Consider the following 14014-nt stretch of genomic DNA (forward strand, 5'->3'; position numbering starts at 1 on the left):
TATCAGTTGCTCTTTACATCCTCGTGCTCCTTTGCAACAGGCTTTTTGTTCTTCATTTATAATTTTTTTCTGTGTTGTATGTGTCATTAATTTCTGTGTAATGACTGAAGTTAATATTTTGTATATTGTTGGTAGGCATGTTATGGGGCGATATTTAGCTGGGTTTGCTGCGTCTGCTTGATCTTTAGGTTTCAGATAAGTTATTCCATGTGTAAGTGTATCAGGGAATGTGTATGGGTCTGCAATGTAACTGTTAAATAATTTAGTTAGATGTGAATGTGTTGAGGTGAACTTCTTTAGCCAGCTAACAGTTGTACGGAAAAGGGGATGGGGGAAATAAAGGCAGATGGGAAAAAAGAGGGTAAGAAAATTTTGTAAGGGGTGGTACAGGAAGCCCTGATAAGGCGGACTGTGTGGACTGGATCTACAGCTTGTAGGTTGGGTAAATGTCGGGGTGAAGTAGTTCATGAGCTGGGAGACGGAGATGTTAAAGTGTCATTGGGAGAACATGCCGAGGGTGTGTAAGTAGCCCCGCAGCATATGAGGATTTGAAAGTAAAGGGCAAACGGCAAGATTATTAGAGTCGATTTAACGGATGTTCGGATTAATAATGCTTCTCTCTGTTAAGAGATTGTCTAATACCTAATAGAGGCAATAAATTCGTGGGTGTTGTGTGTTATGCCAGCATGTGGTTTGTATTTGCAGTATGATCCTCCTTCACCCGGCTGTCTTATTCCTTTGTGCCTTCGTTTGCCGGGAAACCGTCAGCGAAGAAGCCCACATAAGTGCCACGCACTGTGCGAAAGCCTCGACGTCAGAGTGTCTGGATGGTGCGGCGAGCGGCCGCAACGCGTCGCTAGCTTCCAGTACTGCACTCCTCAGCTACGACACTGACTCCACTGGCGGACAGAGTCAGTTGTTGATGTACCAGGGTGAGCACGCACACTGCCTAACATTCACATCGACATTGCTCTGTAGCCAAATGACCATTAATTTATTTTCCCTGACATGTTAAACTTTTGGCGACCTTTGGTGACCCGCGTGCCTGATTCACGTATTTACTTAAGCTCGTTAGTTGACGCGACAGCGATACTTCTAGTGCATGAAGCCAAACCTATACCGCCCGAGGCTTTAATGAATAAGTAAGGCACAGATCTGAATGAGACCACTTTCTCGACACGCCACGCCAACAAATGACGCCTCAACACACGCGTTTTTGAGGGTACATTCATTTTATGTTCACACTCTTAGTGCGTTGTCAACACTGATTCTTTAGTTACAACGTTTTACAGTAGCTGTCTTAAAAACTTCAATTGCAAAATTCATTTGGAAAATTCTGTTAGTAAAGAAATAATGTTCAGAATATGTTGGGGTGCCACACATCTAGAAATTCATCATGGGAAAATAAAAGCGTATAGATCCAACTAAGTGCAAGTAATTCATTATAAATTATCTTCAGTTTCAAAAACGGACAAGAATTATTTACTGATGTTAATACGAGAAACGATAGAAAAACAAAATACCTGAAGGAGACAGGTAATTCCAGGCGACAAGCAATGAAGAGTTACTTAGCGACTTTTGACCGCAGGTTCGTCATTAGAGTGTTTGAAATTTGGTGTGTTAATATCCATAAAAAGTATCTGAAAGCAATTTAGACATATTTGACAAAATAGTTTTGATGACTGATCAGATGAGCATGGGTTACTCTTGTAACACTACATAAATTTTGCCACTGTACCTTCGCATCAGCATTTTAAAAAGTTTAGAAGCAAAAATCGCTTGAACGTAGCATATATGAATAAAATTATACAAAAGCCAAACTGCAGAAATCCGAACAACAGAATGGTGAATATCCGAAAGTGCCTCCCAGCCGCAGTATAAGGCGAGCGCTTCGCTTTCTCTCCCACGAATTTCTTCCGCGGGCCGCCGGTTGCCCACGCGGATTTTAGCACATCGCTTGCTACCTCCATCGAGTAGTTAAGCAAGTGAAAAATTTCCGAAGCTGTCATCATTTCGCTAAATTTTAAGATCAACTAACAAGGCACTAAAAATAGATAAGATTTTGCTCATACATGAACCGCTAAATCAGTAACTGTACTTGTTGCTATAGACAGCAACACAGATGATACTAGTGTAGCGACGGAATTACAAATAGCGTTAGAAAGCACTGTTATTGGAGCATTGCTCGGAGAAACATTTAGTAACTGAAAAGCTGCAAGATTATTGATAAGCACTGCGTAAATTTTCTTCGCTAGCATCAAGTAGATACGCCGAAGTTTTATTGTAGAAGTGCTTGCTCAACCACAAACCCAGAAAACATGATTAGACCGGTTTCGTGAAGATTTTGGAATATAGTGGAATTTAAACTGAAAACAACATGTATGTGAACAAGCTTATTTTCACAGTAACAGTTGTAATATGTAACATTAGTTTGCGAGAAAGATACGTTTTGAAGATACCGCGAATATTTGCAGCAGTTTGATTTGGCCATCCGTCTGAAGCTTCATTAGATGACGCATTTGTTGGTTGTAAATTTGTTTTCGCCGTAAGGTAATGCTAAAGATCTTCTCTCTCAATAATTAACATAACCTTTAAGTAAATGCACGTATCAATATCGTCGGCCAAGTCTACAGAATTTTGTACCTGGTGGTTATAATTGAAGTGCAGCTAGTCACAGAGCTCCATTGTGGGCTGTAATTATGGTTTGGCAGCAAAACTGGGTACATATTCTAATACATTATTGCAAAACCGATTTACGTTGGGAAAAAATTGGTTCTAATTTTGGCCATCAGATGCAAATCTGGCCCTTTGATTGCAGGGGAGACGTACAGATATGTTTCTATGTTTAACGGATTAGGAACGGGATGAGGGCAGAAAAGGTCAAACAAATGAGAAATGCGTAATGTTGATTTTATTATTAATTGCTGCTTACACAGTTGTTTAATATGAGCACTGGAGACGTCGACGATATGCTGCATCCATTAAACGATGTGATCCACAGCTGCTCGCAATATGAGCAACGACTTCCTGCATACTGGCCTTCATATCAGGTACGGACCGAACACTCCCCTGTTAAAGGCTTTCTTTTAGATATACCCAAAGCCAAAAGTCACATGCACTCAGATCCGTCGATCCTGCAAGCCATTCATCTGCAAAACCCCTGGTGATAAAACTTTCGTAGAAGGAGGCATTAAGTAGATATTTCACTGGGCGACAGACATGAGATGTTGCGCCATCTTGCATGAGGACAGTCGTTTCCACATAGTGGCGTCTTCCAAAACAGGAATCACATGCTGTACAACGAGATATCGATAAAGTGCAGACCTCACAATACACCTGACTGGTCCTCTGGGTGTTGTTGTTGTTGTGGTCTTCAGTCCAGAGACTGGTTTGATGCAGCTCTCCATGCTACTCTATCCTTTGGAAGCTTCTTCATCTCCCAGTACCTACTGCAACCTACATCCTTCTGAATCTGTTTGGTGTATTCATCTCTTGGTCTCCCACTACGAATTTTACCCTCCGCGCTGCCCTCCAATACTAAATTGGTGATCCCTTGATGCCTCAGAATATGTCCTACCAAGCGATCCCTTCTTCTAGTCAAGTTGTGCCACAAATTTCTCTTCTCTCCAATTCTATTCAATACCTCCTCATTAGTTATGTGATATACCCATATAACCTTCAGAATTCTTCTGTAGCACCACATTTCGAAAGCTTCTATTCTCTTCTTGTCTAAACTATTTATCGTCCACTTTTCACTTTCATACATGGCTACACTCCATACAAATAATTTCAGAAACGACTTCCTAACACTTAAATCTCTACTCGATGTTAACAAATTTCTCTCATTCAGAAACGCTTTCCTTGACATTGCCATTCTACATTTTATATCCTCTCTACTTCGACCATCTTCAGTTATTTTTCTCCCCAAATAGCAAAACTCATTTACTACTTTAAGTGTCTCATTTCCTAATCTAATTCCTGCAGCATCACCCGACTTAATTCGACTACATTCCATTATTCTCGTTTTGCTTTTGTTGATGTTCATCTTATATCCTCCTTTCAAGACACAGTCCATTCCGTTCAGCTGCTCTTCCAGGTCCTTTGCTGTCTCTGACAGAATTACAATGTCATCGGCGAACCTCAAAGTTTTTATTTCTTCTCCATGGATTTTAATTCCTACTCCGAATTTTTCGTTTTCTTTATGGATCTAGAATAAAGGTGTTTATATATCCACTTCCCTCAGTCACATACGTCGAGTGTAATGGCTCTTCGTGTACAACGCGCGGTTTAACATTATTCCACATTCGGTAGCTCTGTGTATTTATTGCACCCTGTAGTGTAAAATGTGCCTCGTCACGCCATGTAGTATTGCCCGGCCAGATGTCATCTACTTCGGTCCGTGCCAGAAACCAAAGAGTAAATTCGGGAAGTTGTGGACCATCAGGTTTCAGTTGCTACGCCGTCTAGATACCAGTACGGATACCAGTGTGAAATACTTTCCGTACTATTGACCGTGGGATGAACCATTTTCGTGACACAGCACGAGCTCTAGCACTGCTCAGGCCATGTACTACATTGTCAGTAAGAGCCACCTCATTAATAACTTCCACCGGGGTAGGACGCCTCCCTTCTTCCTGGTGCCACGACAAGTTCACCCGTGTTTTTGAATTTCAGTGTCATCTGTTTTAAACCATTTGATAACATCCGGCACCTCCTCGGACATTTCAGTCGGCGATACTCACTCAATGTAGCTCTTCAACTGCTGCCGTTCACATAAAACAGTTTCGCAAACGCGGCAGCACCTTTCTTCTCGATAGCCATAGTGTTCACTCAGGTATGGTTTGTGAAATGACAGCGTGGATATCATAGCGTCATACAGCGTACAACATCAGATTTGAACGTGGTGGCCACAAATGGAATTTCTTTTCCAGCGTAAATCAATTCGGCATTAACGCATTAGCATAGTCACCAAGTTTCACTGTCATATTCTAGTTACAGCCCACACTGGACCTTCGTCAGTAGCTGCACTTTAACTACCACCACCTGGTACTTCTGTAGCTATTATACTTGTTATAATGTTTTTTGGTCTTTAGTCTACCAACTTGATGCAGCTCTCTATGCTACTCCATCTTGTGCAAGTCTCTTCATCTCCAAATGGCTACTACCACCAACACCCATTTGAATCTGCACACTGTATTAATTCCTTCGTCTCCTTTTACAGCCCATATCCACTATTTGACAATCTTTCCATTTTATTTTAATTACTTCGCTTACAGTTTTCACAACAGTTTGGTTTTGACTTTTGACAATCTTTCCATTTTATTTTAATTACTTCTCTTACAGTTTTCACAACAGTGGCAATTCCACCTCGAATAGAAAGCACAGACTTCTAAATGACTGACTAATGGACCGAAGTCTCAAATAAAATAAGAATTCAGTTGAGCGCTTTTTTAAAATTTATTGTGTACTTATAGTAATGCAGTGCGGTTTTTCAAGAGTAAAGTATTCCTAAAATTATAATATAGCTCTTTACATTTACTCCGCACTCTATTTACTGGAAAAGAGAACATTCTCTTCCAGTAAATACAGTGCGGAGTAAATGTAAAGAGGTATGTGATAAATTAAGGGACTATCTTCCCTTGCAAATGATTGCTTTGGTCAATACCCAACTCCACGCCGTTATCAAAGATCCATAAAGACCACTTCATTAAAGGCAGGAGACACAATTGGCGGTATTTGCGGCTCTCTTCGACGCTTTAATCATTTAAGATACCTCTAACACATACATACCTTAATTATCGATGAAAAGGCCTCTGGTTTCCAGCCGCGACGCACTGTTAAAAAACTGCGACGTTTCTAAGAATGTCATATTCATCATCTTCTTGTGAAGTCTTCGTCACAAGATGATGACACTGTTAGAAACTTTGCAGTATTTTAACACAGTTAGCCAGTTGGAAACCAGAGAGTTTTCATTAGTAGTATACGCTGAGAGAGTCTACATTCACACATATCTTAATTAAATTGATAGTGTGTTGCACAACACGAAATTTCGATATCAGTTTTTCTCTGCAAACAAAGTAATCAAGCGAGCTACGTCATGCAAAAGAGGACTATGTTGTGAATAACAATAAAAAACACTCAACAATCAATAGCCATTTAAATTATCATACAGTTATAAAAGTCAATAATGGTAAATGTTTCCAAAAGCCGCATAACTGTACGAAGGTGCACTGCTATACGGCTTTTGGGAACACATCATCATTCCTGATTTTTTCAAATTGTTATATATTTTACGATAATTTGTATGTAAATGCTAAGGAGCGAACGCTATAGGGGTGTTTTTCGTAGTTAGTATGGCCTCCTTTTTGCACTTAAGAAGACGCTTAATACAGAAGGATATGAACTCATTTTACAGCATAATAGAGGAATAATTCTGAGATGATGATTGTTCCTATCAGCATCGCGAAACACCCTGTCATAAATCAGAATATGTGAGGCAATTGTTTGTGTCAATAACGTTGCTGAACTAGAGTGCCCTGCCTGGAGTCCCAACGTTAACGCAGTTGCATTGAAAACCGTAAACGCTAAGGAGCGAACGCTATAGGGGTGTTTTTCGTAGTTACTATGGCTTCCTTTTGCACTTAAGAAGACGCTTAATGCAGAAGGATACGAACTCATTTTACAGCATAATAGAGGAATAATTCTGAGATGATGATTGTTCCCATCAGCATCACGAAACACCCTGTCATAAATCAGAATATGTGTGGCAATTATTTTGGTCAATAACGTTGCTGAAATGGAGTGCCCTGCCTGGAGTCCCAACGTTAACGCAGTGGTACACGTTTGGGATGAGTCAGATCGTCGACTTGGCTCCAGATCCCACCCGTCCACCATCACTACCCTCTCTGGGTTCAGCTCTCGAGGAAGAACGGGTTGCCGTCCTCCAGAGACATTCAACTCCTCATTCAAAGTGCCACAAGCGGAGAGCAAGCGGTCATAAAGGCGAAGGGCAGACATACCCCAAATAGGTGACATAAGTACAAAATCATCTCGGATATGTGCCTATGCCGATGAAACAGTAATTATTAGCAGAAGAAGAGTTTCACTAGGGTGAACAAATTGTGAGCTGAAGCAAGCCACACGACCTAGAGGTCTTGCTATCAATCAAGGACAGTGCTTGAATATCGCCAGGAAGGAAAATAACAACTATCAGTAGCAGACCCCAACTTTGAACATGTACAGCACTTTGACTACATGGTAGCTAATATTAATAGGCTGAATACCATGTCAACTGAAATAAAACACGGGATCCTAAGCAGTAATAGATGCTTCCAATACTTCAAGCAATTAATAGTTCCCAGATTATTAAGTAGGGAGCTGAAATTGCAATCAGGCCAGCTGTAACCGATAGATGTTAAACCTGGTTACTAAGAGTACTGATGAGCCGCAACTCAGAATACTTACGCAAAAACTATGGAGCAGTACAGGATAATAATGAAACTTCCTGGCAGATTAAACTGTATGCCGGACGGAGTCTCGAACTCGGCACATTTGCCTTTTGCGGGCAAGTACCCTACCAACTCAGCTCCGCAAGCACCTGCTTGGGTAATCTGTAGAGCACCTGCCCTCGAGTATCGATCCGGCACATGGTTTTAATATTCCATGAAGTTTCATATCAGCGCACACTCCATTGCAGAGTGAAAATCTCATTCTCTATAATAATGGTTTCTGCACCTCTAGAAGGAACGCTGAACTGGACCGCCTCATACAACGAGCTGACATTTTAGGATGAATAAAAATAGGAGAAAAACCTGCCTTGGATATGTCCTTAGGAGAGATATTAGAAGAACTACGAGAAAGGTGTTTGAAGTCAGTTGGAATAAGATAGAGAGAAAGGTCATGAAAGTGGTGGGTAGACCATGTGGAAGAAGATATAAAATCTCTGTCACAGGATAGCACAGAACCGCCGTGGAGAGAGCAGAATGAAGGAAGCTTGTTGAAGATTCTGCGACCCATAGTGTTGTTATGGCAAAGAAGAAGAAGAGACTGTCTGGATACTTTTGATCAGATGGTTTATTTCAGTTGGCCTGTCTTAGTTACATTCCCCTGTATAGAGGCCTTGGACGCCTCCTTAGGCATCCGCAAGACGTTCTTGAACGCAACAGAAACATTATTATGTGCAAGGCGCGGCAGCTCGCAATCAAAATCGTCCGAATAGTGCCCTCAAAATTTGATTGAGAATATGCTACTGCATTTTACTGCGTTTTAAATAGCAGTTTCAAAATGCACGATGTAATGCGTTGTCATCTTATTGTGACTCAAGTCTTTGTAGAGACAGGCAAAACTGGATATATTTGTAGACATAATTAAATAAATGAGAAGGTTGCATATCAGAAGAATCGCAGTTAAAGATACAGGGGGTGGGTAAAAATATGGAAAGACCAAAAACACTACGGCGTGGGAAACATCTTGGCGTTTAAAACAGATACCGGTGATCTCGGAATGGATAAACACTGGTCCTGTATGGTATCCCAGGGAATCTTATACTGTTCTTCCTGCAAAACAGGGGCAACTTCAAGTAGCTATGGAGGTGGATAGCGATCACTCGCGTTGCTCTGCAAACCAAGCACACAAAAGTTCACTGATATTGAGACCTGGTGGCAGTGGTGGCCACGAAGGTCAGACGGTTCATCCTCGTTCTCACAAAACCAGTCCATGGCGATTCGAGCTGTATGAACAGGGTCGAATTGTCGTGGAACACAGCATCATCATTCTGGAACAAACGTTCTACCATGTGCTGGATCTGATCAACCACAGTGATCACATAATCCTTGGCAGTAATGTGACATTGTGGAGTAGCAATGGGGTCCATGGAATAGTGCGATATAGCTGTTCCAATCATAACCGAAGCCTGGACATGCATCACTCTTGGAACGTAAGCTCGGCCAGAAGTTTGAAACTGTGAGAAATAAGACTCATCCAACCAAATCACTTTCTCTCGTTGCTACGGATTCAAGAGTTATGCTTCGGCACAACGTTTTCATGTTACGATCACTTGCATCACTGATGACTGGTCTTGGAATTCCACCCTGAATTTCCCTATTTATGGAGCTCCCTCCCTTTTGTTTTGGTTCTGACAGATATCGTGAGAGCTGCATTGACTTCTGCAGTGACTCTACAAGTATCGTCCACCTTTTTTTTGTCACAATGTTCTTCAATGACCGTCTGTCAAGATCACTCAACACACACTTTCGCCCACCTAGTGACTTAGTGGATGACGTCTTTCCGCTTTCACTGTACATATCTTCGATACGGCGCCTCTTAAAACACCTGACATGCCGGCTATCATGGCTACAGAAGCATCCACCATACGAGCACCAACAATTTGCCCACGTTCGAATTCACTTAGCTCCGACATGATATACTGACACTCTTCCGACTACGATTGACAGTTGCAATGTACTGAGGACATTATGCAGGTGCCGTTCATGGTAAAAGACAACAGCACAATCAGCAGGCTTGAGTAGCATCCGCATTTACGTTCAAACACGTATTTCTCGCCGTATATTCACATTTTTGTCCAATCCATGTATCTTCAGCTACATTTCATTGAACATTTCTTAACTTCATTCATGTAGCTAACAGTGACTTCTCACAGAAAACTAGATGCTCCGATGAGTTGATAACAAATTCTTGAGTAACTAATTTCAGGTATTGGAAACGTAGTTAACAACGATGATTTTCTGGAAACTCAATACAGCCTCCATCATATGGTATACAACTTTAGATAGAACTGTAAGAGAAGTGTCTATTCTAGTTAGATAATCACAAATAACAGCAGTCAACATCAGTTTCCTTTTTTGTGGCTTTTGATACGTAGAACAGAGCTTTAACTGAACTAAATTAAAGAGTTTTCCATATTGTAATTGGAGCTCATTTTTGTTTGTGCTTGAAATATTTAATTATAGATAGTTAAAGGATAACTAATAGCTGAATGTTTAGAGTAGAATACGAGATAGTTGTAGTAGTCTAATATGACACTAAAAAGCAGTACTTTCATTTTTGTCGTAAGATTTGGTAAATATATCTACTATACTACTGAGAAATCGTCATTAGCTGAAGAAAGTGGAGCAAAATATCAGTTTTACTGCAAATGAGAGACAGCCACACAAAAATCAGAATGTGATATTAGGATTTATATTTTATTAGTGATATTACGAATATAAACATCATAATCCCAAACTAGTATACAGGCTGTCCCATCCATCTTGACCTTCCCACGTAATTTTTTATTCTGAAGCAAAACAAAAAAATATATCAGTGCGGACGAACTAACCAGCATAACTGCTTTTCTTGTGACATTATTCATTACTGGGATATTAACAATATAACGTCTTTTTTAATTGTTAATTTTGACCAGAACTTGAGTAGAGGAAGTAGGTTACTGGATCAGATAAACAGGATACTATTTACAAGAGACATAATGTTGTTCTTGTGTTCGCAATGAATAACGTTATAAGAAAGACAATCGTGCTGTTTATTGTCCCCTAGTGACTAAACAAGATAGGCTTGACACATTTTTTATTTTGCTTCTGCTCAAAAAGTTATATATTTTTATATTTTATATTTTTATATTTTATATTGATAGGACACCCTTGAAATTTTCAAGCAAAATTTTTACTTGTTATTCGACAGAAAATTAAATTAACCTAATGACGATAGTAAAACTTCACCGTTACATATGTGGTTGTTAAAGAAAAGGCAGAACCCTGTATACACACACAAACACACACACACACACACACACACACACACACACACACACACATATATATATATATATATATATATATATATATATATATAGTGTGGTGGTCCATAGATCGTGACCGGGCCAAATATCTCACGAAATAAGCGTGAAACGAAAAAACTATAAAGAACGAAACTTGTCTAGCTTGAAGGGGGGAACCAGATGGCGCTATGGTTGGCCCGCTAGATGGCGCTGCCATAGGTCAAACGGATATCAACTGCGTTTTTCAAAATAGGAATCCCCATTTTTATTACATATTCGTGTAGTACGTAAGTAAATATGAATGTCCTAGTTGGACCACTTTTTTCGCTTTTTGATAGATGGCGCTGTAATAATCAGAAACGCATGGCTCACAATTTTAGAAGAACGGTTGGTAACAGGTAAGTTTTTAAATTAAAATACAGAACGTAGGTACGTTTTAACATATTATTTCGGTTGTTCCAATGTGATACATGTACCTTTGTGAACTTATCATTTCTGAGAACGCATTCTGTTACAGCGTGATTACCTCTAAATACCACAATAATGCAATAAATGCTCAAATGATGTCCGTCAACCTCAATGCATTTGGTAATAAGTGCAACGACATTCCTTTCAACAGCGAGTAGTTCGCCTTCCGTAATGTTCGCACATGCATTGACAATGCGCTGACCCATATCGTCAGGCGTTGTCGGTGGATCACGATAGCAAATTTCCAACTTTCCCCACAGAAAGAAATCCCGGGACGTCAGATCCGCTGAACGTGCGGGCCATGGTATGGTGCCTCGACGACCAATCAACCTGTCATGAAATAAGCTATTCAATACCGCTTCAACCGTACGCGAGCTATGTGCCGGACATCCATCATGTTGGAAGTACATCGCCATTCTGTCATGCAGTGAAGCATCTGGTAGTAACATCGATAGAACATTACGTAGGAAATCAGCATACATTGCACCATTTAGATTGCCATCGATAAAATGGGAGCCAATTATCCTTCCTCCCATAATGTTGCACCATACACTAACTCGCTAAGGTCGCTGATGTTCTACTTGTCGCAGCCATCGTGGATTTTCCGTTGCCCAATAGTGCATACTACGCAGGTTTACGTTATCGCTTTTGGTGAATTACTCTTCGTCGCTAAATAGAACGCGTGCAAAGAATCTGCCCCGTGGCAGAACTGTACACGACGTTCAAAGTCGTCGCCATGCAATTCCTGGTGCATAGAAATATGGTACGGGTGCAGTCGATGTTGATGTAGCATTTTCAACACAGAAGTTTATGAGATTCCCGATTCTTGCGCAGTTTGTCTGCTATTGATGTGCGGATTAGCCGCGACAGCAGCTAAAACACCTACTTGGGCATCATTATTTGTTGCTGGTCGTGGTTGACATGTGGCTCAACACTTCCTGTTTTCTTAAATTACGTAACTATCCGGTGAATGGTCCAGACACTTCGATGATGTCGTCCAGGATACCGAGCAGCATACATAGCACACGCCCGTTGTGCATTTTGATCACAATAGCCATACGTCAACACGATATCGACCTTTTCCGCAATTGGTAAACGGTCCATTTTAACACGGGTAATGTATCAAGAAGCAAATACCGTCCGCACTGGCGGAATGTTACGTGAGACCACGTACTTATACGTTTGTGACTATTACAGCGCCATCTGTCGCAAAGCGAAAAAGGTGGTCCAACTAATACATTCATATTTTTTACGTGCTATACGAATATGTAAAAAAAATGGAGGTTCCTATGCAGTTGATATCCGCCTGACCTATGGCAGCTGCATCTAGCGGGCCAACTATAGCGCCAACTGGTTTCCCCCTTCAAGCTAGACGAGTTTCGTTCCTTGTAGTTTTTTGTTTGATGCTTATTTCGTGAGATATTTGGTCCGGTCACTATCAATGGAGCACTATATATATATATATATATATATATATATATATATATATATATATATATATATATATATCTGTGTGTGTGTGTGTGTGTGTGTGTGTGTGTGTTGTATGCTGATACAACTATGTTAGCTAATTAGAATGAAGTAATTGGAAGCGTTTCCAACCCTCTTACAAAAGGATACAGCTCTTTTGTCTCTTACGCTATATCTTGAGGGAAAACCACCAATTGCAGTGAGAGTACTGTTGGTCAGGTTTTTAGCTTGACAACGAGAACTGCGTTTTGCAATCAGTGTTCCGCTGCGCAGCCAGAGGCATTTGCAGGAACCGTGGCGCGTTTTGTAAAACTCAGCAACGCGAGCAGGATTAAGCATCTGGTAGCTCTCTCTCGCTATGTCGGGTCATTGCTCTCTCGGTCATCACCGGTAAGAAGGCAACGTTTCTTTCCACATTCCCCTTTCCATATTTATTTGTTTAGGCATTTATTCCATGTGTGGGCACTATGACTCTAATATCCTATCTTACATCGAAGTAAGCATCTTTGATGATTCTCTGTACTGTTAAAATACCGATGTCCATAGAACTGAGCTACAACAGACAACTACTACTACTGCTGCTACTGCTACTGCTACTACTACTTCTATCACTAATTATAATAATAATAACATTAATTTAGAATCCTATAAAAGATGAAGGAAATATTCAGCGTCATTCATACATACGCAGTTCCACTGATAGCTTATAGCCTTGTTTTCGTTAACTGTAGAAACCGGAAAGAATGACAAAGAACACTCGAGGGGAACTTTCATGAATTATGGGATCCATCATCCTAAACCAACTGTTTAAACGCTAATAATTCTAGGTGGGAATGGAGGCAGGAGGCTAGCAGAGATAGAGCAGCTAAATGAAAAGTAAATTTGTGGTTTGAGGCAGTATTTTTACTACAACACGTCATTAGTCCATAAAGCTGTAGAAACCGCAGGTACACTATGTGATCAAAAGTATCCGGACACCTTCAAAAACATACGTTTTTCATATTAGGTGCACTGTGCTAGCACCTACTGCCAGGTACTACCTATCATAGACATCAGTAGTCATAAGTCATCATGAGTGGTCAGAATGGGAACGTCGAAACGTGAAGGGACACGTACAGCACAAAAGCGTACAAGCCGACCTCGTCTGTTGACTGACAGAGACCGCCGACAGTTGAAGAGGATCGTAATGTGAAATAGGCAGGCATCTATCCAGATCATCACACAGGATTTCCAAGCTGCATCACGATGCACTGCAAGTACTATGACAGTTAGGCGGGAAGTCAG

At 40.7% G+C, this 14014-nt stretch overlaps 1 protein-coding gene across 1 annotated transcript in view; it reads left to right on the top strand.

The window, feature by feature from the left end:
• The first annotated feature begins 675 nt into the window (after positions 1-675).
• Positions 676-14014, top strand: part of LOC124545644 (glycine, alanine and asparagine-rich protein-like) — a 37304-nt gene continuing 23965 nt past the window's right edge. The window contains exon 1 of the mRNA XM_047124590.1: positions 676-932. Coding sequence (XP_046980546.1) covers positions 707-932 — 226 coding nt within the window. The 5' untranslated portion in view covers positions 676-706. The remainder of the gene's footprint in view (positions 933-14014) is intronic.

This window comes from Schistocerca americana, chromosome 8, assembly GCF_021461395.2.
Source record: "Schistocerca americana isolate TAMUIC-IGC-003095 chromosome 8, iqSchAmer2.1, whole genome shotgun sequence".
In the NCBI taxonomy this organism is placed as follows: Eukaryota; Metazoa; Arthropoda; class Insecta; order Orthoptera; family Acrididae; genus Schistocerca; species Schistocerca americana.